Source organism: Mustela nigripes, chromosome 2 (assembly GCF_022355385.1).
Source record: "Mustela nigripes isolate SB6536 chromosome 2, MUSNIG.SB6536, whole genome shotgun sequence".
Taxonomy (NCBI): domain Eukaryota; kingdom Metazoa; phylum Chordata; class Mammalia; order Carnivora; family Mustelidae; genus Mustela; species Mustela nigripes.
In genome coordinates, this window is record NC_081558.1 from 58927812 (window position 1) to 58953359 (window position 25548).

General features: G+C 51.3%; 1 protein-coding gene across 6 annotated transcripts in view; it reads right to left on the reverse strand.

Annotated features, from left to right (window-relative positions):
* Positions 1-1441: 1441 nt before the first annotated feature.
* The window catches only part of CHCHD6 (coiled-coil-helix-coiled-coil-helix domain containing 6), a 245383-nt gene continuing 221276 nt past the window's right edge, over positions 1442-25548 (reverse strand). For 4 of the 6 annotated variants that reach the window (XM_059387936.1, XM_059387935.1, XM_059387934.1 and 1 more), the window contains 2 exons: positions 4322-4457; positions 1442-1638 (listed from right to left, as the gene is read on the reverse strand). In XM_059387936.1, the coding sequence (XP_059243919.1) occupies positions 1610-1638; positions 4322-4457 (165 nt within the window). In that variant the 3' untranslated portion in view covers positions 1442-1609. Of the gene's footprint in view, positions 1639-4321; positions 4458-17021; positions 17073-25548 lie in introns of all 6 variants that reach the window. The other 2 variants (XM_059387933.1, XM_059387931.1) reach the window with 1 other exon arrangement.

The window sequence follows — 25548 nt, forward strand, 5'->3', positions numbered from 1 at the left end:
GTGGGCAAAGCCGTGGATGCCAGCGGCTTCTGAAGGAGTCTGGGAAGGTCTTTAGCAGTTTCCAGCTGAAGGACGGCTCTGATGTCACTTCAGGTCAACAATACAGGTGACCTGTGACCCTGCTCCTCCCATGCTGGCTTTACAAAGGGCCAGCCCTTCCATGGGCTGCTGGAGGAGGCTGGGAGGAGGTTGGGGCAAGGGTCCCCTGCCATGTACAGGGGCTGTTCACCTCAGTGTGCCCTCTGAATGCCTCCTTGTGTGTTTTGGCAAGCTGACCCAGAACTTGGAGAGAGGGCATCTCCCAAAGCTCTTTTCCTCTCAGCCAATATGTAGCTTGGCTGAACAAAGCTGCCTTGTGCTACCTGCCCAGACAATAGGACACTGCCAAGCCCCAGCCTCAACTTTAGCTTTGTGTGTGAGAATTTGGGGATGAGCAGAGATGCCTGGGCTGCAAAGCCCGAGTCAAGATCCAGGCTCTCAGCTCCAGATGGCTAGAGGCTCTCCAAAGGAACTTTCACAGGAAATCCAAGGTCACCAGCAGAGCAGTGAGTGCATCAGAAGCCCTGCCCAAAACTCCTCTGGCTGCCTCCCTCACACAGCACTGGGCCAGGCTGGGTGCAACTGGGGTGTGGTCAAGGCGCCTCAGCAGGGATCCTGTTGAAGGTCAAGGACTGGAGGGCTGGTGTGTGGACACCCACTGAGCAGAGCCATCCCAAACCCCACTGTCCTCTGCTCTTCTCAGTCCCTGTGTCCCTCATTTCAGCCCCTAGAATCACCAGCACCTAAGCCAGAGATCTGGAAGTCATGCTTGATCCTCCCCTACAGTACCCTAATGCTAATCTCAGCTCCTAAGCTTCACCTCTGTCCCCTGACCTGGCCCACCTGTCTCCCATTTAAAATGCCTGTGAGTGCCCACAGGGCTCTCCTTGGCACTCAGTCTAGCCCCACTTGATCCCATCCTCACCGAGAGCCACCATGGTGGCCTCAGAGGGACCCCCCAATGCCATGGCCTGGCATCCCTGCTACCCCTCCAGCCCCCACTCTGCTCTCTGCACAGCCCAGCTGTTCATGCTCTGTGCCCCCTGAGCCGGGCATCTAGGGTCTCACTCACCCAGCCTCTGGCTTGCCCAGCAAGTCCTCCATTCGGCTTCAACACTGGAGCTCAGACAGCACCTCTGTCAGGAAGCTGGCCTGTTCACTCTGTTCCATCCCTAGAAAGAACTGCATTCCCTTCATTGCATCTCATACTTACTTCTGGCTGGCCTTTTGCTGTTGCAGCATAATCGTGGGTTTCCACATCTGTGTCCCCTGCTAGGCTGGGTGCTCCCCAAGGGAAACAGCCTGTTTTATTCAGCCTGCATTGCCGTGGTCCAGCCCAGGTACGTACAAGAGAGGAGGCAGCAGTGGCTGTCTGCCAGCTGAGAGAATGACTGAAAACAAAGACATTTATTTGCTTTATTTGTTTTTGGACAGTGGCACATACTCTATTTTTCACACACGTGGCAGCCCCAAGCACAGAGGCATCCATAGGCACCCAGGAGAAAATGGCCGTGGCCTAGGGGGCTGTGGACTGTGGTCCCATAACTGGTTCCTTCTTCAGGGCTCCAAGTCACTGCCAGGGCCAGCCGCTCCTCACCCCTACAAAGGAGAACAGGTCATAGTTCAGTCACCGCTCACTCTGCTGGGACCCCTGTGCATCCTCCAGGCCTCAGCTCCAAGAGGGCCCCTGGCTCTTGGGATGCCCCATCAGTGTCACTGCTCAATGGAAGGAGTACTCCCCAGTCAGTCCCTGAGACCTGGGACTGGCTCTCTTCACCTCCGTGCCTGGTGCCCACCCAACACACACCTGCATCGGCCTGCTAACATGGACCCTGTATCCATCTGACCTCCCTGCCTCCCCTTACAGAGGGGCAGGCCTCAGCCCAAGGCTGCCTTGCCTCACCAACATCTCCCCTGTTATCTCACTTAACCACTCAGAGTTCTCTCAGTGAAGCCAGTCAGAGAGAGTGCTCTGGTGTGCGAGAGCCCTCACAATCAGGCTGTTTCTTGCTGGAAACCTGCCTCCGAAGCACTGCCCACGTCCACACACATGTACACGTCCCTGGGCTTCGAAGGCACCACCCAGGTGCTGGCAGGGGCTCCGGGGAGGTGCCTCCCACCCTGGGCTTCCAACCAGGCAGGACTCTGTCTGCCAGAGATGAGGGTTCCTGCCACCTGGGGCTTCTAGAAGCACATCCCTATCAGAGATGCTCAAGGCCCCATCCCTGGCTCCACCAGGAGGTTTCTGAGGCAGAAGTTGGCAGCAGGCAGCAACACTTGCTGCATCTCAGCAAAGGGCGCAATGTGTGTGTCTGTGCACCGAGGCCCTGCGGGAGTAGGGGGAGTGCGCTTCTTCCGAGGGAACGCTGCATATGCAGCGGGAGCAGGGCCGGCCTCGGCTGCTGCCAGTTGCTCAGTCTCCAATTTAGGCTTTAATAACGCCGGGGTATGGGGGCTGGGGGCCGGGAAGGAGGGAGCCAGGCCTGGCAGTGCCCCAGAGCCTCTCTCAGGCGTGCTAGAGCTACATAGAACACACTGGAGTTAAATGCAATCTGTCTTCCTTCATAATCACATTTTTGCCTCAGTGCAATGAAGATATATTGATGAGATGTGTTTGTTAAAGATATACTCTGCTGGGGGAGGGGCTGAAAACCCTGGGGCCATGGGCCTGAAGGAAGAAGAGAGGGAGGGCGGTCGGGGGCTGAGGGGTGCCAGAGTGCTCTGTGGTGAATCAAGGGGGTGCCACGGCAGGACCCCAAGTCTCTTGCTCAGTAGAAAGTTAGGTGCATGTTGTGTAAGCCTGGGTGATGGCCTGCAGATCCCAGCAGGGCAAGGGTTCCTGTGCAAGCCTTCACATGCACCTTGGTAGATATAAAGGGGTGCGGGAGGGCCCCTTGTTTCCACAGCCACGTGGTACGGTGCAGGGCGTCTGGCCTAGCTCTGCTCTGTGCTGCAGGGACCATTGGCAGCACAGCTTCCCGTGCTCCACAGCAGGTTGGAATCGTGATCTACCCAGGCTCTGCGCCTAGCCAGTGCTGTGTGGAGCTGCTGCGGGGCTCCAGGCTGTCCCACCGCCTCCTCCAGGGAGCAGGCCTCAAAGCCCAGACAGGCACCTGCACCTTGTCTGGGAGAGGCAGCCAGTGTGGCAGCAGCTTCGCCTCCCAGGTCCCAAGCTGACAGCAAAGTGAGGAGGGTTCTGGTGAGGCGGGTCCACTGAGGAGGAGATTGCCAGATCTAGCTGGAGGGCCACCTGACCTCTGGCCTCAGCCTCTCCACCATCATTACCTCCAGCAGCTTGTCTCCTACTCAGACAAAAGGAGCTCTTCTATGGGAAGAAGGTCCCATCCTCCAGTCCTTTGAACAAATGTGTCAGACTTCTGGAGAGGTCCAAGCCAGGTGCCCCAAGTGAATGATGGGGAGGGGCCAGGTCCAGCCTGGGCTATGAACTGTTGGGCTTGGGAAGAGGGATGGAATTGTCTAGAAGAGCAACAGTGGGGAGGTGAGAGGACAGGACTGGGAACTGGCTGGGAGGGTCAGGGATGGAGGGCAAGACCTTGGGACCAGGTCTCAGGGGAGGCCCACAGTCAACCTCAGACATCTAGGATACCCCACTGCTTCCCTGCAGGAGGGCTGGGGATGTGTGAGACCTAGGACTACTATGACCCCCTCCCACTCACCAGGGGCTGGCTGCCAGCATGCCCCTGCAGACCAGCACAGAAGAGATGGGCTGAGAGGTACCCTTCGCTCCCTCGCACATTCAGGCAGGCCACACCTGCCTGCCACACCACTCTTTCACCTCCCTGAACCCAGAGGCTCTTCTTCTAGGGCTGTCCCTGCCCTTTCTGGGACCCCTACCCTGCACCATGGGCCCTCCTCTGAGCTCCCACCCCCAACTGCTAAAAGGTTAAGAAGTAGGTGGCACATGCGTGCCCTTTTCTAGATGACTGGTCCTTTGAACATGGGAGCCAGAGATGCTCCCAGACCCAGAGCTTACTCAGAGCCGCTCCTGGACCCAGTCTAATGGGGCCCAGTGCCTGGGCCCGCTTTTCCTAACCCAGATATCTGAAAGCAGTCATGGGATCAGCAACGCAGAACATCTGAACCAGGAAGTGCAGAGGAAATTGAAGGCCTGAGTCTATCACTGTGCAAAAGGCAGAGGCTTGGGGTTACCATGTCTGACTTAGCAGACAAAGACAGGCCAAGAGAGTACAGCACTCGTGCCCTGCCCCCATACACCCAGCAGCCCAGGGGCGCAGGCAGGGAGGGTAGGGCATGGCCTTACCTTGTGGGCAGCACTCACGCAGTGCTGGTAAGCCTTGACCAGGTCCGAGCACAGAAGCACCTCTTGTAGGTGGTCGCGGTAACAGCGGAGGATCTGGGCCTGTAGCCCTGAGCACACGGGCTCTATCCTGCGGGGCCTGCAGGGACAGAGAGCAGGTGTGCCTGAGGCTCGGTCCTAGTGGACAGGAGGGCGATCAGCTCACTCACTCAATACCATGGGCGAGGCACCTGGTGGCCGACATCATCCAGTTACCCCTCAGAGAGAGAACCAGGGGACGCAGGGGCTTGAGTGCTGTCACACAACAGCAGATGCCAAGGGGACTGGGATCCACACTGGCTCTGGCCCTAAGGGGGCCAGCTGGAAGCCTCTTGTGCCCCCACCTGACTCTTCCTGCCTCAGGGGTACACCTGGCTGTGACTGTGTGATCACACACCCTGCAACTCTTTTTTCATATGAAGTTGTTAATCTGATTTCAAAACCCAATACATGCACAATGAAGAAACCTGGAAAAGTATAGGAATGTCTAAAAAAATATATAACATTTTTAGAACCTCACTTCCTAGAGATCATCTCTGCAGTACTGAGGGGATGCTTTACTCTTTTTTTCTTCCTTTATCCAAGTAGGTTCATAACCTACAAAAAAAAAAATGAGTATGTTTTCTAAAATACAAAACAAAACCAAGTGAAATAAAGATCATGCTAATAGAGATCACCAGCGCGACTAGTTTCTCTCTTTCCCAACTCCTTCCATTGCCCCCTCTCCCTTCTCCTTTCCCTCCCGCCAGCATGCGTGCACTGTGTCACACACACACACACACACACACACACGCCTGCACACACTCACGAGGCATGTCAGGCATCATCCTACTCTTGGACTCCTAGCAGCTCTGAGAGGTACGTGCTATGATTTCTCATCCCTTGATGCAAATCAAGTAACTGAGATACAGAGGATTAAGTAAGCTGCCCAATGTCGCACACTGGGAAGTGGAAAGGGGGCAGACATATTTGTTTATGTGGGTTTGGTCGCACTGTTTCCACAGATTGGTATTTCAGGCCAGGTCCACGCGGGAACCTTCGCTGCCAGGGACAGATCCACGACACCTGATGCGACCTTTCAGAACAAATACCACTCATGGCCAGGGCACTTGGTAGGAACTGTAAAAATACAGAAAGCCATTCCTGGAGGTTCTCAGCCATGAGACCGTCACTTTGATGCTTGACGTAGCTCTGTCTCTGTCACGCAGCAGGGAGACTTGTGGGTTCGTCATTCTCCCAGTCCAGTGTCTCTATATTTTAGAAATCCAGCCATGCAGTTGGTGCTGGAATGGAGTAGCATCATTATTATTTTAAACTAACTCAAACAGACCGAGTTCATCAGTTAAGAACAGCAAGCAATGGAATACTCAGCAGCTTAGCAGGTAAGATATGCAGTATTTACTGATCTCATTTTACTAGCCTGGAGGTGGCACTTCTGCTATTGCTGTGCCACCAACAAGGGCACGCGGGCCTGGGTGCTTCTTCCTTCCTCTGCACCATCCCCATGTGTTGGCTACCATCATCCTCAGGCCTGCTTTCTCAGGAAAGGAAAATGAATAGGTGGTGGTAGATGGAGGCTTCCTCCTCCTGGAAGGGAGGGGAGCAGAAAGGATGGCTCCCAAGGCTATGCTGGCCTGGCTCTGCCCAACAATGTGTGATTCTATTAGGCTTTGAGGATATGCAGCCATGGAGCTGAGGCCAGTCCTCTAGTACCATGCCACTCTAGTCCTTGAGATCACGGTCCTGCCTTGTGTCCACATGGCATGGATGAGGTATTACAGATTTCTTACTTAGGACATATGGGGTCTTGTCTTAGCACTAGCCTCCAATCTTCGCACATAGAGGGGCAGATGGTCTCCTAGGATTCACGCTTTTCCTCTCCAGACCCACTTTACTGGGTTCCGCCTGCCTGTGCCCAGAACTGGGGTCACTGGGGTGCCCCTTGACTCCCCCCAATGCTTGTAGGTTGTCTCTCCATTCTTGTATTTAAAAACACTTTGACTTGGTGGCATCTAATTGTGAGGCTTTCAAAGTGTATTTTCAGCCTTTTGCTGGGCATTTCATCTTGGACAAATTCTCTCTACAGCTATGCTAACTGCTTCACTTCCAATTGTTCTGCCATCCTCCCTTAGGACACTGGGAACGCACAGATTTTTGCTTTCAGCCCTCCATCTCAACTATCCTCCCCTGTTTGTTTTACTCTCTGGTTCTCTGTTCTGGGGAAGATAGAACTTGTTTTTTCCCAGCTCCAGACCTGCTCTTGGTGGGCTGAAGCCCATGAGGTCACATCTTTCTGTGGCTCTTTCCTGGTCCCTGTTGCTATAGCTCCTGAGGGCACAGGCTTTGTGGCATCCCCTTTTGTACCTCCTGAGAAAGCATCCCCCCCCATCACAGGACCCCCATGAGTCCTGTTCCTGGCTCCCGCCCAGCATTTGGCAGGGACTCTGCTGGCATCCGTGATCAGTGGAAGTGCCGGGCTCAGTGGAGGCAGAGCTGTAGCCCTAAGTCTGTACGAGGCCTACAGGTCTATAGGGAAACAGGACAAGTGGGGCAAGAGGGGCCTGGGCCAGGTGGTATGGCCAAGTTGCCCTGGAGCCCTAGTTTGGACCCCATGAGCGGCCCCGCCCTCCCCAGACCTGCCACAGGGACCCTGGCTTTCACTTTGCAGGCTGTGCAAAGGTAGAGTAGTTATTTTAGATCTTGTCCCTCTCCGTCAGTGCCTACCTCCTTTGGTTTCAGGTCCCAGGATAGAGGCTCCTGTGCATTTTGTGGGTAAACATCACAGTACCCTCAGTGGGCTCCAAGTTTGGGAGAAACTGGGCCATGGCGAAATCCATCCCTTCCACACCAGTATTACCTCTGGGACTCCAGAGGCTTCTCTCCTCTGGGATTTATCAGGAACAATATGAGGAGATGGGATGGCAGGCAAATGTCAGCTGGAAGAAATTTCACCCGTTTGTCCACTAAATGGCTCTGAATGAAATAGGAGGAGAGTGAGAGCACAGCTCTCCAAATACAAGGCTTTCTCTGAAGCAAGGCAGGGCAGGGCCTGGGGTCCAGCCATTCTTGAAATCAGGTGCATTCTATACAAGCATAGCGACACCCTGCCTCAGGCCACAGCAACCCTGTTTACACCACGTACCAATCAGCACAGATAGGGAGAAACAGTCAAGTCTTAGGAAGAGCTGCTTTTCAAATGCACAAGAAATGTATCCATAGCCTGCTAGGAACTTTCCAGGGGTTGAGATAAATCTTGCTTCCCTATCTGAGGGGAGTTTGCTGCCGTGCTTTAGACCTAACGGTCCACGTGGCTTGGAGGGGGTTAACGTCACCCAGGTGAGAAGGCCGAGAGCACATTGCTGAGGAAGGGGGCTCACCTCTCTGGCCCTTACCTTCCTCACCTGCAAATGGGAACAGCATCTGCCCTAGGCTGATGAAGGCCAGACAGGCATGTGTATGACAGAGTGTGTCATGAAGGGCTGCTCTCACCAACAACCTGGCTGTCAGTGGTCGGGCTAGGGTGGGAGGAGAGCTGAAGAAGAGAGGGTGGGGTTACAGGGCACTTGGTGAAGGGTCCAGACGAGGAGGCTTTGACACTGGGACTCCAGTGGTCGGCTCAAAGGCGGGACTTCTCTGAACATGTCCCTCTCCCTGTAACCTAAGCTCTAGCATCTTCCAGAGCCTGTTCAGATCTTGCCCAGGTCTCACTGGTGCCTCTGTCCCCAGGAGTCTTACAGTACCCATCACAGTCTATTTTCTCCCAGGATCCAGCAGACCCATGAGTGTGACGCCCTGTGGACCAATGGGAAAACACACGTTTTGCCCCAAACCCAGGGGAAGGTTCTGGCTTTGCCACTTCCCACTGTGTGGTCAGGGGCCGGAGGGGGTGCCCGACTGAGCAGAGCTGCCTGAGACTCGGCAAGTGGGCAGCAATCCTCAACAACCAGCATGTTTTCCGGTCGCGTGGTGTCACACACACTGAAGAAATGGCTGAGTACTGCTTCCTCTGCACAAAGGGCTTTCACACCCTGCCTCCCCTGAGAGTTGGCGTGATGGCTATAGGTGGGGCTCACGATAAGCAGGTGGCAGAGATCACTGTGTCCACTCAGCAAAGTGGTCCCCAGAGGACCGACTAGGGGCATAGCACAGATGCTGGGAGTGAGGGCTTCAGAAAGACCAGCAATGTCATGATGACCTCTGGGCATTCAGTATCATGGAGCCCCTCTCCCTTCATGCTGCCCATGAACCCGAGATCTATCTCCTTGTTTCCATAAGAGCAGTGATAAAGAATACTTGAAAAAGGCAAAGCATTAGCCAGGAATGAAAACACACCCTTCCTTCCCATCCAGTGGCACCACAGTCAGGCCATCAAGGCCAGCAGTGAAGAGCTTCCTTGGATGCTCCCATTGCTGCCCAGCTCCCTGTCTTAAAAGCGGGAGTTGCTCTCACCACTGGGCACCACATGCTGGGAACCCCTCCACCTCTGGGTCGCCTGCTCCCCTCCCCTCCCTTTCTGGGCACACAGGCCCTGTACTCCTTTACCGTTGCCATGCAACCCCCAAGCTAGCTCATCCATCACTCCCACCCAACCTGGAACTTCTCCTCCTCCCACTTCCAATCCCCAGGTCCATTCCACAGTTACTCTATGGACCTCAAGACTTTGGAATCCATCAGGCCCCTGGAGACTTCAAGCCAAGCACCCTGTGTTATACCGATGCCTCATTTCCTTAATGGAATTCACCGTCTAGCACCAAGGAACCCCTCTCCTTCCCTAATTTCCTGCTTTCATGAGTGGCAGGCATGGCTATCCTTCTAGCCAGCCACCTGAGTTGGAAACTTGGAGTCATTCTAGATGTTTCTCTTCATCCTAGTTGTTTCTCCCACCTTCAGTCTAGATGGCTTCCCCTGCCTTCATTCTAGATGTTTCTCCCACCCTCAGTCTATATAGCTGCTCCTGCCTTCATTCTTAATGTATCCCTTTTGCCTCTAATTAAGCCAGCCCTGCCTTTCTCTGTTCAAACTGGAAACTGAAGGTGTATCCATTCCACATCCCAAACAGCTCAGAAACTCATTATCTGGCTCCTGGTGATCTAACTTACCCGTATACCTGGGCACACCTAGATGGCACTCACTGCTATCCCTTCCAACCATCCTGCATTGCCAAAGGTCTTTTATTCTCCCTCAGACGCTCCACTGGGCCTCTGGCTCCTGTTTGTAGAAGCCCCATTTGACTGTCTCCGGCCTCCCCTGCCCCTCATCTGAGTGGTTCTCACAGTAGGGACCCCTAGGCCTTCTCATTGGCCATAATGATCCTTCTAGAGGGTCTTCCTCTCCCCTTAGTCTCCCTGAGCTCCCCTGGCCTCTCATTTGCCTCACCAGCTTCCTTCACCTGAGCCCCTCCCTATAGCCTCGTGGTCTTCTTCCTCGTGTCTCGTGCACTGGCCTCACTGCCCTACGCGCACAGAGCCACCTCTTCACCACGGCATCCCTGGCTTCTCATTCTACTTTGTCCACCAACACACTCGTTTTTCCAAAAAGTTGAAAAAATTTTCAAGCCCAAACCATGTGTGCCTCTTGCCTCCCTGTCAGCCGCTCTCCTTTCTAAGAAGCACTGCCGGGAGCTCCCCTACCTAGCACTGACTGGTCCCCTGGTCAGCCTTGTGAGGCTCTTCAGGCTCAGGGCCATTGGCACAGTCCTGCTATGGCCAGCAGCATCACCAGTCCCCAGAGACTGGGAGGCCCTGTTCCGACTCTACTCCACTAGCCCCTCTCCTCTGCTCACTGTGAGCTGTGACCGCTGTTGTCCCCACAGCACTGGGGCCCCCAGTCCATGCTCCATGGCAGAGCTCTAGGCTGTTGTGGGCACTGGTGGCTGGGCAGCCCACCGGGACCAAGCGGGCCTGGTTCTCACTACAGCACACTTTGCCTCCTGCACTCTTAAACTGGCCAGACGGGCCGGGTGCCCAGTCGTCCCTGACTTCCCTCACAACTCACTCCCACCTCCCCACCACACCAAAGGTGCCCCAGGATTTGTCTCCCAGAAGCCCCCCATCTATTTCCTTGTCCCCATCATTATGACAACAGATGCTTAAACTCCTCCTTACCTTCTCTTTACCCCTCCTCTTTCCTGTAATTGGTGATTTTTCTAGAACATAAAGCAGGCCAGATTTCTAAAAAAAAAAAAGCAAGCCAGTTTAAAAACCTTTTTCTTGGGTGATTACAGCTCACTGGAACCTGTGCTAAGCATTACCTCGTTTAATCACCAGAAGAATTTTATAAGGCGGGAACAAGACTTTCCCTTAGTTTATGTTAAATGAAGAAAGTGGCTCAGAGAGACCTAGCAGCTTGCTCACGCTCATCCTCTGACAAGCAGACCCAGTAATCAGGTCTGAGCCTTCCTCTAGGCCTGATGCCCGCTGTGTTCCCCTGGCCCTTGAGCAGCCCCACACACCCTGGTGGGATCATCTATGCTTAGCCATGCAGTTGGTATCACTAGACCACGAGCCTGAATGCCCTAAGAGGTGAGGCTGCTTCCCCAGCACCTTACAAGCTGAGTGAGGGGGTTAGTCTCAGGCCTTAAGGGGCCTGCTGGCCTTTTGGCCTGGCTCTCATTTCCCCCAAGACACAAGTGAACCACAGGGAAGTATCCCAGACATGCCCTATGGAGCCAGGCGCTTCTGTCTGTGTCTGGTCCTTCTGTCTGATCTTGCCCCGCCCCCCCCATGGGGCAAAGCCCGAGTAGCCTTCCTTAACTGCAGGGACCTCCTTGATGCATTCCAACCGCACACACACCACTGGATTCGGCCACACCTACCAGCCTCTCTCCACATAAGGGAGGGCCCAGAAGACCATTCCTAAGACTGCCACACAGGGGGATCAGGAGGGAAGGGAACTCAGCTTTAGAAAGCAGCAAGTGTCCCATGCATTCATCTATCATTGTACCCAAGTCACAGGGTAAGACCACCAGATGAAGCAGACGCACCCACCACAGCTTCCAGCAGTTCCACATCCTTCCACTGGCCAGGGAGGCGGGCTTTGGTCCACACCACTGAGCCCAGGCTAGCACAGCCCTACAACTCCATGGGCCCAGTGAAAGCTCCAGGGCTAAAACCACGCCCTGCAAGGAGAAAAGGAACTGGGCCTGACAGCCATGGCCATGGCCCACATGGAACAGACCCTCACATCATCTGAACTTCTCAGCTAGCGACTTTTTAGCTTTCCTGTAGCACCAGCTTTGGCTGAGGGGAGCTAGGGTTGAGTGTCTGCCACTTGTAGACAAAAGACTGTTGCCTAGAGAAGACAAGGTGATGAGACCGCTGGGGTCAAGGGCTCCCGGGAAGTATGTGGACACACACGTAACTCAGTGGATCGGAGAGCCTCCCGCCAAAATTCATGTCCTTGGGAGCATCCGAGTGCAAACTTAATGGGCAACGGGTTATTGCAGATAGTTAGGAAGAGGTCATTCTGGGCTGGGGAGGACCCCAACTCTCTCTCTATAAGGAGAGACACAGAGACACAGATGCACCAGGAGGAAGAAGGCCATGTGACCACAGAGGCACAGACCGGAGTGACACACCTGCAAATCAAGGAGCACCAAGGCCTGCGGGCAACACCAGAAGCCCAGCGGAAGGCACAATAGCTGGTTCTGTTTGAAGGCTCCTGAGTGCGGTGCTTTGTCACAGCTGCTCCAGGAAATGCATGCAGTCACTCCTGCAGGAAAGGGTTGATCCAGTCTTGGGAGGCAGAGCTGGGAGTGCTGAATGGTGGTCGGGGGGAGGGTGTTAGTGGGAGGCAGGTGAAATCACTAGTTACCCTCTAACCAGGTGCAATGTGCCCCTGTCAGTGACAGAGGGCTCCTTGGCCACAGGAGCCACACTTCAATGAGTATTCATCAAGTTCCAGGCGCTGTGGTTGACACAGAGTCTCACCTCTGCCACCCCATTGTGGTCACCAGTTAAAGAAGCACTGGGTAGCTCTGACTGGCTTCACCTCATTAATGAGTGGGGGAACTCTCATTCATGACCAGATCTGCAGAGCTCATCCACATGCTCCTGGGCTGAGGGGCAGGCTATGGGGGAGGGGGGGCGATGACAAGGGGTATGCTTCTATGCCCAGATTTCCAGCATTTCTAGCACAGGTAGAAAATCTGGTCTCATCTGAGATTACATCTGGGTGGGCCTGTGGGCCTGGTCACCTGAAACCAATACTTGGGCCTACTGCATGCCAGGTCCTAAGCATAGCCACAACTGACCTGGGAGCTGGGCATTACCGTCCCAGTCTACAGATGGGGACACTAGTCTCAGAGAGGTGAAGTGACTTGCCCACAGTCACACAGTAGTGAGATGGAGAAAGGGTATGAGCCTGCTGCGTTTTGGCTCCACAGCTCCTGTTCTCCCAGCTCTTCTTGGGTCCATTTGAGCTCTATTTGGCCTTTGGAAAATTCCAAAAAGTTCCCAAAGAAGAAACAACCAAGGATACAAATAGAAACAAAAGACATTTGCCCCAAACTACAAGGTTGGCAGGGCTCCGGAGTAGAGCTAAAGTTGGCCACTCAAGGTGGGGTGGGGGGTGCTCCAAGGTACACACCCACAGGGGGAGAAGTGGGGGCAGAGATGAGGAATGTGAGGCCGCACAAAGCTGGTGACACACAGCAGAGCCGAGCGGGAAGGTGGGAAGGAGAAAGGAAAGGAGGCCAACAGTCCCACCAGGGAAGCCAGCTTCGGGCAACACGTGGGGGCAGTACCTCCTGCGGGTGCTTGTGGAGGGGGGTGTGTCACCCCCACATAGGAGCTGGCAGGGGGGACCTTGTGAACAAACCCAGCTGGCTCTTCTGCCTGAGCACGCTCAGCGTCCTCACATGCGCAGTCCCAAACCTCCGTGTGCTCTTATTTAATAAATGAAATCTCATCAACTTATCCTTCTTCCATTATCACTGCTGACATCAATCTGATAATATTGGCCTGGTGTGGAATTGGGCTATTATATGTCCTCCTGATATTTAATTTCAGAGAAACATCGGCAGGGGGTGAATATATGGAGCAGGCTTTTTATTACAGGCAGCAGTAAGGAGATTCCAAGTGAATTAGACATTCATCTTCGTCAGGTCCAATCTAGCTGTTCGGGAGAGGTTTTTGTTTTAACAGCAGCTAGGGATGGGGTGCTGAAGGGACCAGCTGGTTACCAAGGACTTGGTTAACTGGCTGCTATCGACAATATGCCATTCAGCCCGGGTAAGTGGAGCCCAAAGATCCCGCCATCGATCAGCCTGCCACCGGGGATCACTATCAGCTGCTCAATGCTGGCCTCCGGCTACCCCAACCCTTGGGCAGGAGGCAGCTATTCCCAGAGCCAGGGCCTGCCAAAGTGGCCCTTCTGCCCAGAGCCAAGGGAGGGCTCTGCTCTCAAGAGGCAGGGAAACACAAATTGGCCCCTGGCTGCCACTTAGTCTGTGAAGGAGAGGCTGCCTGTGACAGGATCCTTCCCGGGACTATCACTTCATATGCATATCCATGCACACGCAGTGGGGAAAGGGTCACTCCTGGCTTTGTTCCTCTGCCGGAAGAAAAATGGAGGATGCACCTTTCTTCCCAAGGATGCCTCCCGAGTCACTGACCATGTGGGCTGGACACGGGCTGGTACCTTCTGGGTGTCTGTGATGAGGGAGGAACTGGTAGTGCTGCCGCGTCCAAGGAGGGCCACACTGAGACCACCTGGGGCCGAAGAGATTTCTCGTGCTGTTTCTGCCCATGAGAGACCCACAGCGTGGTCCCTCAGTGGCTGTGGCCTTGGTGTGGGGGATCTGCGTAGCTGGGGTACAGTGCACAGTTGCAGTGTTCAGGGCTGCTGGAGGCTTTCAGGACGCACCCCCTGCCAGCAGGGCACTCACCAGACGGGGAGTCAACATCAGGGAGTGCGTGGAGGACCTCAAGGATCCCTAGGCCTAGGCAGCCCATCCCTTCCCCACCCTTCTCTCCCTGACCTCTTGCAACCTCTCACCTGAGCAACTTCAGTCATGTCCTGGATGGCTGACCTCCCTCCCTCTCATTTGCCCCTCCAGCCCACCTCCTTGCCCACACTAGCCGGAGGTCCAGAAATTCCCAAGGAAGGAAGGCCTACCTTCCAGCTATGTGCTCAGCCCCTGCCATATGTACCCATGATGGAGGCTCTCAGAAGCCACTCCGACCAACCTCATAGCAATGCTTCATTGAGAACCAGGTTCCTTCTCACACAAGCCACCTGCCCCCTACTGCCCCAACTCTCCCTCATCTCACAAAGCCTCCAACCCTGCTGACTGCCCCCAGTAAACAAAGAGTACTTCCCTCAGTCAAGGAGCAATTATTTGCTGAGGGCCTACAGTGCACCAGACCCTCAAGGGACAAAGCTTTGGCCCTGCCCCCCAAAGACCCCCGCTTGCCTACATCTACAAGGCCCAGAAGCAGCGCCAGCCCTTCCCTGTGGCACCTAAGCCATCGGTGCCCCCCCCTTTTTAAGAATTTTTAATTAATTTTTTTGAGGGAGAGAGAGAGAGAGAAATCACAGAGGGAGAGGGAGAGGGAGAAGCAGACTCCCTACTGAGCAGAGAGCCTGACATGGGGCTCGATCCCAGCACGCTGAGATCAGGACCTGAACTGAATCCAGATGCTTAACAGACTGAGCCACCCAGGCGCCTGCCCCTCCACCCCGCCCTGACTGGTGCCTTGTGAGGAGCTCAGCCTCCTGTTGCCTGAAGACCCTGGGGGAGGCCCTTTCCAGGGAACAGAGTCTCATCAAGACCCCTAATTTCTGATTGCTTCCAGACCCGCAAAAGCACTTGCCCTTGAGGAGATGAGAATACCACTGGCGGGGACATACTCACATCAAAGAACTGCAAGGGGTGAAGCCAGGAAGAAACCAATGTGGGATGGGGAGGTAGAGTTCTGACTGGCAAGTCAGTGGGGTTAGCTGGTGAAGGCTGTCATGTTGCCTCTGCACAGGGTGTGTTGCAGAAAGGTACCCAGGGCTTGGACTTAGGATACATGGCCTGCTTACCCAGCCCTGGCAGTCTGTCCCCAAGCCATTGAGGGACACAGTGGTGAGGAGGTTCCTGGAGCACCTGGGAAGGTGTATGGTGGCTCTTCTTCATAGGCCAGGACCGAGGTGGGAGACGCTGCTATGGAAAGGGGCTCCTTGAGCTCAAGGGAGGGGTGTAGGCAGTGTCCCTGACCACAGAGCCCAGGGGAGCTAGCCACTGAAAGAAGAGATAGGAATCTCTGGTGGGTGGCCTACCAGCCAAGGTGTCCCTGGGACTGAGACACTGGGCAGTTTCGCCAAGTCTTGTCGTTTTGCTTAAGTAAGAAGTCTGATGAAGAGAGATTTGACTGGAACTTCCCTGAGAGTGCATAGATAGGTCACAGCCCTGCCCAATTCCCAGACCTCAGCCCTTTCCAGAAGAGTTCCAGGTTGCAATGTACTAGCCAGAGGAGCCATGTGGGATTTGGAAGAGTGGAGCAAAGGCGGAGCCTCTGCAGGGGTGGCTATGGTGGGGTAGGTGACCTGCAGCAGCTCCTGGCCAGCTCCCTACAACCACTTGCTCAGCGCATGGAGGAGACAATGGCCAGATGGAGCCTCTCAGAGATTCCAGAGAATTCCAACAGCTTCCCCGAAACTCTTACTTGAGGTGGAGATCTTCCAAGTCTGTCCTCTGACCTCCCGCAGTAGTCCTGACCTCATGCTCTCTTCCAGAGCTGGTGTCAGCCTCTGGATCTCATATGCAACCCTTTCTTCCCAGAACACACATACTGCTGGTTTTCCCAACTGGACGCTGAAGGATGTGAAACCCTTCTTCTCAGGCCTGATTTATTGTGAGGGGAGACAAGAAGGATGGCAGTCCCTACCTCCGGCAGTGACAGCAGAGGGGGCAAAAGGGCTCCCTAAGGGTGTCACCTTTCTCTGCACGTCAAATGTACCATGGACCAGAAGGGAGCTATTGGCAGTGTGTTCTTCATGCACCCAGAAAAATCAGTATTCCTCTCTAAAGTCACATCTTGGCTTTGAAGCAGAGCTGATTTCCCTTGGTGTGATCAGCATTGGCCCTAGGTTGCTGGAATCCAGTGAGACCTCAGACATAACCTGATCTAAGGTGAGGAAGCCAACACCAGCCGGGGGAGGGTGCAGTTATAGCCTGCAGCCATGCAGCGGTGGGATGAGGGTTAGGCCTCTGTGTCCTCACCACGCCCAGGTTGCTGAAGAACTGGAGCTGTTTTCAAAAAAAACGAAGGAGGGGCATGTCTTCCTTCAGCCTTCACTCTTCCTTTGCCCTCCCAGCAGAAGTTGGAGGAAGGGGGTGATGAGGAGGAGCTACTGGGCAGTAGTGGCAGAGGCGTGCCACGAGGGCAGTGGGTGGGGACGCAAAGATGGTGGGTAGAAAGGCTGCCCCAGTGGTAGGGAGGCTGGTAAAACTGAGCATAACATTTAGTGATCAAGCAAATCGGTGTCTGTGTTGAAGAGAATAGGAGCCTAGCCTCTTGCTCTCTGACAAAGAACCTCTAAACACAGAGAGGCTACTAAGAACTCATGGTATTAGAATTGGAAGTACCAATATGGACTTTATATACACAGACAGACAAATAAATCTTCCAGATGTATGCATATGTATATGTGTACTCACATAAATTCAAGTACTTACGTAGGTCTGCTCATAATACATGTGTTCTTGGTTCTACCCACTGGACAGCACCTAGAAGCATAGACACGCCCCAGTAACAATGAGCACACCCAGCGCCCAGATCCTGGTTTCTAAATACTATTCTCCAGTCAAAGTAACAGGGCTCCTGGGAGGAATAGCTGGTTCCAGGGCTGGCACCGGGGAAGAACAAGATAGTTCTGGAACACCTTTGCTAGAAAGTCACAAAATCCTCAAAGAATGAAGAGACACGTTAAAATGACAGAAGAGTCTGTTTGAAGGGCCAAAAGTAGGATGTTTTGAGCATCAGATTAATAAGAATATACATCAGAACTGGATGAGTAATTCTGAGTCCCTGACTCTTTACTAACATAATGAGGGAATATCTTAACTAAATTGGGGAGAAGGGAAAACTCTTCCTTTAATAGAGTGTCAGTTCATAAATGGAAGGAGAAACAATGGAAATAATCTCCATTTGGCAACCACTGTCTCCGAGGCTGATTCCAGTGAGAGTCATCCTTGGCAACTAAGGTTGCTAGGTGGAGGTCTGATGAGGATCAGGATATTGGTATACAATGGGGTATCTCCCCACAAAATTCTAGTCAGATACAAAGGGAAAGTCTAGCCTTTGCAGCAGAGGGACCAGACAGAAGCCAATGTGACCCAGTGGTAGGTGAACATCACTAGTGGCAGGAAGAGAGGCACCTTGAAGGGCATAGCACCATTTTGAGGCCTTCCTGCAAAGAAAGCACAGTTTGAGTCTGGTCATGAGGAAATACTGGGTGGACCCAGGTTGGGGTCACCCTACAGAACAAAAGGCTTGCACTCTTTAAAACTGCCAAGGTCATGACTGATAGGGAAAGACTAAGGAACTGTTCCACACTGAAGGGTACTGTGTGACACATGATAAGTGGGCAGAGCACAAAGCCCTGGGAAGGATCCTAGACAAGAAAGAAAAAGGTGTGGTTAGGCAGCAGATAAAAGGTGTCTGTATCTAGGGTTAGTCAGGGCAGTATCCTGATTGGAAGGGGTGTGTGGTGGCCATGGAGGACATATCCTTGGGAGGTAACCGATGCACTAGAGTACTCTCAGGTCACCATGTGAGAAGACAATATTGTCACCTGGAGGGAAAAGTGAGGACACAAACTCTCAACGTGTAAACAGCTGGGAAGCTGAGTTATAAGGAGACACAGGAATTCTTTGTATTATTCTTGCAACCTTTCTACAGGTTTACAATTATTTTAAAATAAAACCACAATAAGGATGGTGATTTGAGAGGCCTGAATGCATACAAAAGGCTGTACATTTCCCCACAAAGAGACCACCAGCCTTTCTTTATTTTTATCTTTTTCTTCCCCCTAGTTGGGTGTGGGGTAGGGGAAGTTTGGCAAAGTGATTCTAAATTCATCTAAAAAAACCCAAAAACAAATGGGGAGAAGATCATCAAGGTAGAACAACTTGTTCTGCTAGATATTTATTATTTTTAAATAAGTGTAGCTGCATAATATATTTAAAATGTGCAGGATTGGCCCTGGAAAAGTGTCTAGAAATAGACCCAAGGAATTTAGCATATGACTGGATGGAGTTTTATATTCCTGCTAAGGGGACAAAGGACTCCCTATCTGGAGAAAAAAAAAACCTGAAACAAACAGAGGAGGATCTGTACTTCACATCTTACACATAAATGAATCACAGGGGGGTCATCTGGAGCAACAACTTAATGACAAGGAATTAAATCACAGAGGTACTAGTCCTAAAAATATGGGTACTAGGGGAGGAAGACCTTTGTAATGTGAGCCACAAACAGAAAAATGAACAACATACTGGATCTCTATACCCAAGTCAGCTTCTGAAGAGCAGAAAGTAAACTAAAAATTAAACAGAAGAAGAAGAAGAAAAAAAAAGAAACAAGATGATTAACACCATTATACAAAGACCTTTTAAAAAGGATAATAATGAAAAAATGGACAAAGGCCGTGAGTAATCCATAAAAGAAGGAATACAAATGGCCAGTAACATAGAAAAGGGTTTAACCTCACTAATGCTTGAAGACATGAGGAGCTTTAAAAGTGAAAGACTGGTTTTGAGGTTGGCAAAGATGTTTTTTTTAGAAATACTGTTAAAATCCTGTGCTTGCTATGTCTTGGGAAAAGGTACACCCTCCTCTAGCATCACTACAGTGAAAATTGGTACAATACATCCATTGTTCTGGATGGCAGTTGGTAAAATGTAAATACATTAATACATATAAATATATGGTTTTGTGTGTGTGCATCCTTTGGACCCAATAATTCTCTCTAGAAGGATTTAAGCAAGTGCACAGAGACAGAAAAGGCTGTGTGTCACAGTATTCATTATGTTGGGGAAAAAAATGGAAAACACCCAAGGACCCATCAATAAGGGGACTGGTGACTTAAGTTCCGTTATGACATGTAGAAGAATAATATACTACACTGAGTGACAAAGAAGTAGGTTTGTGGCACGTGGATGAGGGGAAATGGAAGATCCTGGAATGGTGTGTTTCCCAAGAGCTCGTGATCTTATTTACAGGCAAGAGTGGGTCTATGTTCTTATAAGTAAAAAGTCATGTTACCAAAACAGAAGTATTGAGAGATTCTGGATTTTTAAAACTACTTCTATATTTTGCTGCATTGAATTTTTTTTTTTTTTTACAATAGTCAGGTGTCATTTTCCAATCAGAAAATGTAACTCTTTCTCATTTTGAAAAACTATAACAATATATACTCATCTAAATATTTTTTATCACTGATCTTTTTAAGATGCTACACTGGAAAGCATATCAAACAATTGGTAGGCACAAAATACATGTAGAGACCAAGCATAGGACCTATTCATCTCTCACAGTGTTGTTACCTATCTGTACACATACAAACACTTACAGACTATAGAGGATGAAGATGGATAGGCATGAAATGCAGAGTAAAGGAATACTTGCACACAGTAGGAACTAAATATTTATTGAATTAGAAGGAGTGAATAAGGGTTGTACTTATCTCTGAAGTTCCAAATCAATTTACTCTGAGATAGAGTCAATGGAATATGTGTATAGTCTGCTGCATTTGTTAAAAGATCAGTCATGTTATTTTAGCTTCGCGTCTTGTTCCATCACTGCCCAGGTATGTGAGAGATAAAATTCATGCTTTCTACACTGTCACAAGTCATGGCTGTCACGAGCTAGTGGCTGCATGGCAGGAAGCCATCTCAGGCATTTTCCTCCCCTTCTCCTGGGGTATGTACTTCTCCCCCACCCCTCCACCCTCCACCATGCACACACATGCACACACAGACCAAGAGATGGGCTGGAGGCATACACATGCACATGCAGACTGAGAGATGGGCTGGAACAACAGGCTGAAATGAGCATGAAATCGGGTAGAGATGAATGTAATTTCCTGCACTCAGGTTTAAAAATTAGCAGCTGAACAAGGATCGGATGGAGAGTTGTGGTTTAACAGTCTTAATATAGTACCTCTAGAGTTAACTTCCTAAAACACACATCTGATCATGTCGTTTCAAAGAGCAGACACTTCTGATGGCTTCCCAAGGCATCAAAATAAAGCCCAAACCCCTGGCATTCGAAATTCCTTGGTTTGGCCCCAGCTGCATTGCCTAGCCACACCTCCCTGTGAATAGTAGGTTCTGGAGGCAGCTGTTGTGGGCTGTAATCTGACTCTCCTGCTCATCAGCTCTATCACCTTGGGCAAGCCCATTCACTTCAAGGACTCTCAATTTTATTGTCCACAGAATAGGGATAATAAATGAGATAATACATTCAGAGTGCCTCCCGGTTTGCCCGAACCATGGGAAGGGTCATAAATACAAGTGCCCTCCCACCTGTTGTCCTCTTCTGTGCACAGAAATATTTACGGGGGCACCAAAGAGCAAGAGGAACAAAAGGAAGAATGAGACAATAGGCAGTGCAGGGAGAACAGGGACAATCAGAACAGCGTCTGGACAGCTCGAGCAGGGAGGCATCGAGTGCCTCGCCCCTGGTGGTGTGCATGCAGAGCTTGTGGGGAGAACCCGTGTGGGCGAGCAGCAGAGGCTAAGAGGCAGGTGGTCCTAAGGGAAGAGGGCCCCGAGGGGCCCGCAGACAAAGCAGCAGGGCTGACCTTTCCTTCCGTGGCCTGCTGCGGTTACCAAGTGGCACGGCCCCAGGCAGGAGAATTCTCCTAAGCACTGGGCTGTCTTAGGTACGGGGATTTTATCTATTATGAGAGGCATTTCATTTAAAAACCTTATTGGCATGGGTCTTTTAATGTGGCTGATGGCACAAAAAAATTGCAACTTGGAAGTCAGAGCTGGATGTTGGATTCGAACAGAGTCGACAGCGGTAATAAGTAAGCTGAATTGCCATTGATTGAAGCCTTGTTATGTGCCAGGCCCTCTGTCTACTACTTTATACACATGCTCTCATGTGACCTAAATGCCAGTTCACTGGGTTGCTCTCTTAGCCCCATTTCACAGCTGGGAAACATGCGGGGAGACTGACTTGTGCTGCGTCAGTGCGGGCAAGCAGAGGGGCTGGTCTTGGAACTAAGTGGGTTCTGCTTTCAGGCTGCTGCTGGACTCCCTTCCCTACAATGCTGGCCTCGAGGAGGGTCATTTTGCTAATAGGCTTCCTTGCCCCCAGGCCACCAGTCACAAGCTCATGGCCCCTTGCCAATTTCCCTTGATGGAAATGGATTCTTTGCAGCCTGTACTTTTACAAATCGGGAGAGTAAGGATATGGTGACCCAGATAGGAAGAGCTGTTTCTCTGGGTTCTTAGGGTCACGACTTGCTGCTGGCTGGCTGAGCAGTGAGATAATCTGCAGCCTGCTCTCTCTCCATGGCCTGGGAATCCCTCATTGTCTCAGTCACATGGCTCTGAGGAAGGACACCCTGAGGATTCCAGACTTAGGGACCCTGAGCTGGGCCTCGGCACTGAGAGTTACTGTGATTCCAGCTACCCCAGCAAGAGACTGAAAGGGCCCCTGTGATACTACCTCTCTACACACACCCCGCAGCCCCTTTCAAGCTTATATGCCTCACCTTCTGGCCACAGTTGTCACCTGGATGCAAAACATATAGGGCCACCCTTGCTCTGTGACGGAAATGTGATGAGAGACCACTGATTCACAAGACAGCCCATGACGTTTGGAACCTTTACAGAGGGCAAGATGGACCCCCCTGCCACTGCTCACAGTGTAATTCAGTCTTCGCACAAATGAAGACAGGGAGCTAAAGCAGATAGAGTAGCTTGCCTGAGGCCACCCAGATCAATCTCCAGAGGCCAGAACTAGAAGGTGCCATCTTCCCCCCACCTCCTCCTGGACGAGCCACAGAGGCACACTGGTCCTCCGGATGGCACCATGCCTGGCTCCATCTCTCAGCCCAAACTGCTGATAAACTGCACTGTCCAGGCTTTTTGGTGTGCTCAGGTCAGTCTCTCAAAGTCTGCAGGCAAGCTGAGTTCAGCGCCAGCTTAGACCCTGTAGTAGTTCAGCCAACAAACTGGAGGGCTATACGGTAAGGTGAAAATCCCAGTGGTGTGGAGCCAAAAGATTTAGATTGGTCCCCAATCAACTAACTGGTTTCTGACCTTGACAAAAGCACTTAAATTTCATTTATGGAGCTTCTTTGTATTTGAAGTGGCGGGGGGCGTTTTGCAAGAACACTGGTTTCACAGTTCTCGACCTACAAGACCTGGAGTGAATTCCTTCATTTTGGTAATTGTCAGGGTAAACCGTAACAGGAGGAGACCCATCCATGCCAGGCTGTCTAGCATTTGAGAAGGGGGGCTACACGTGGAGGCATGGGGCACAGGGTCAATGTGTGGAAAGCTGGACACCTGCAAAGTGGTGGCAGGGACACTAAGAAGGGAGGGAGGGAGGCAGACAAGGGGTACGGGAAGACAGAGACCAGCAGCGGCATATGACAGATATAGGGGATGGGCAATATATGGAATTTAAAATCTTCCAGTAGCCACAGTAAGAATAAAAAGAAATGAATGAAATTCATTTTAATGTTACTTTAATTTAATCAAATATTATCATATCAACGTGTAAGCAACATGTTGAGATATTTTATGTTCTTCTTTTTTTGTATTAGGTCATTAAAATCCAATATAATAGCTACGTATGGCTAGCAGTGGCATTATCCAAATACTCAAGGACTAACAACTTGGGGGGCCTTATTTGGTGCCAAGCTTTGTCTCAGTGTTCTAGAAACATCCGCTCATATTTGTCTCCTCCTCTAGCTAGCAAGGGCAGTATCACCACCCCCCGCCCCCCGCCCCATGAATACAGATGAGGAAACTGAGATTAAGAGCAGGTGAACCACTGTCTTGGGACCCAAGGTTAGGGAGTCACAGGAGGAGGATCCAAATCCAGCTTTGCCTGACTGTTCCCCTGGCAGTGCCAGAGGAGACAGGAAAGGCTGCTCCAGGGTTGTGGGACCACAGAGTCCTAGCTGGGTTCTCAGGTGCCAGCAGCTATTTGATTTGGAAGTGTCTTATGTAAACCTCCTTACACAAGTCAAGTATGGAAATAACGGTCCAGGAATGACCAAGGCATTCCATTTCTGTGAATTCCTGGGCTGTGAACCAGCAACTTCCTGCCACATCAGCACCAAGCAAAAGCAGGAGCTAGCTCTCCCGACCCAACCCAGCATTGTTCTTCCCTTTTCTGAAACGCATGTTGAGGCTGGCATTTTATCTCCTCAACAATTCGGTTTAATCCATGTTAGAGATTTGTTATGCTGTATAATCACCTTTTTGTAATTTTCTTTAATTCCTCAAGATGCATTTCTACTTTTGAACAAATAAATGCAGCTTTGCTACTCATTTTTCCCGTATGGGAAGTGTCATAAATTTTACATCCATGACTAGTTGCAAGCTTTGTATTATTTTTCCCTTTCTATCTTCAAACAGACTTTTGGCCTTTGCTTAAATAGGCATTTAGACTAAGCTGCACATGGTTTTGAGCTGATGTAGCAAGAATCTGTACAGTAACAAAACCTGAATGCAAAGAGCCTTTAGTCACAACTGTTACCACCCTACACTCCTCTACCATGGCAACCAGGCCAGGCTGCACTTCCGTGATTCACCTGTGTGCCGCTGTCTCCATCTCTAGAACGGCAGTCTGGGACTTGGAGAGTAGTCATCCTGTGAGCCTAGGACTCGAGGACTGGTCAGAGTGAGACTAAGACTTAAGACCTAGTCAACAATCCTGGGATTTGAGGACTAGTCACTGAGTAAACTTCGGACTTAAGACCCAGTTAACAAGTGAACCTGGGACTCAAAGACTAGTGATCAGGTGAGCCTGGGATGCAAAGACTAGTCATTGAGTGAGCCTAATTAAGACCTAAGGTCATGGGGTGAGTCTAGGACTTGAGGACTAGTCATCAAGTAAACCTAGAACTTAAGAACTAGTCATCTTACAAACCTGGCACTTAAAATCTAGTCATCCTGTGAGTCAGGAACTTGAGGACTAGTCATCATGTAGCCAGGGACTCATGAACTAGTCACTGTTCACTGAACTCTGGACGCACAAACTAGTCAGGGTATGAGCCTAGGACTTAAGGACTGGTCACTGTGTGGGCCCTGTAGCCACAGACTAATCAGGGTATAAGCCTAGGACTTGAGCACTAGTGATTGTGCAGGTCTCGGATTCGAGGACTAACCATTGTGAGGCTGGCAGGTGAGGCTGTATGCCATGGAAGTGTTCCTAGTTCAAGATCACTAAGTAGCCCTAATGACTATTCGCTGTGCCGGGGGGGTGGGGGGGAAGGATCTCAAAAGCCAGGGGAGGCACAGAGGAAGGGATGCCACACCTGAGATAACTGGCTCCTCTATTTCCTGTCACCACTGCCATCCTGCTTACCAGAAACCGGGATGCAGGATCAAGGACTACTGAAGGACTGGTTCAGTGTCCTGCACAACCCAAGGCAGAGCAGGTGATCTGCAGTCATACAGGAATCCCAGAGCTACAAAGCAAGATGCATGCTTTATAAAATGACCCCCAAATTTGACTAGGGGTGTCTGAAACCTGGAGCTACAGATCATAAAAAAAGTTTTCTCATCTAGGACTGATGTGACCACTGCTTTAGTCCTTTCATTTAAAAAAATCTCTGTTTCTAATCCACATTTAGGAATTCCTACCTCTTTGAGGTAGGAACTAATTTCCTTGACCCAAGGAATTAAAGTAGAAAATAAAGAAGGGGAGGGCAACATTACAGTGGCTCCCTAGCTCTGACTCCCAGCAGAGCCTGACAGCACGCGTTATGGCGGTGACACTGTGCACGGAGCAGTGCCAACACTGTCAGGGCTAATGACCCCAGAGGCGACTGTTATTAGCCAATTCACTAATTAGGGGCCTGTTTGTAGAGCTAATGGGAAGGGTAATCATTTGTTAGCTTAAGTAAAACTCCCGGGCATTCCTGACAACTGTCATCATGGAAAAGTCTGGAAGGCTATTCATCTATCCCTGTGAAATTCACAGGAAGAATCTCGAAAGCCAGAGTCATCT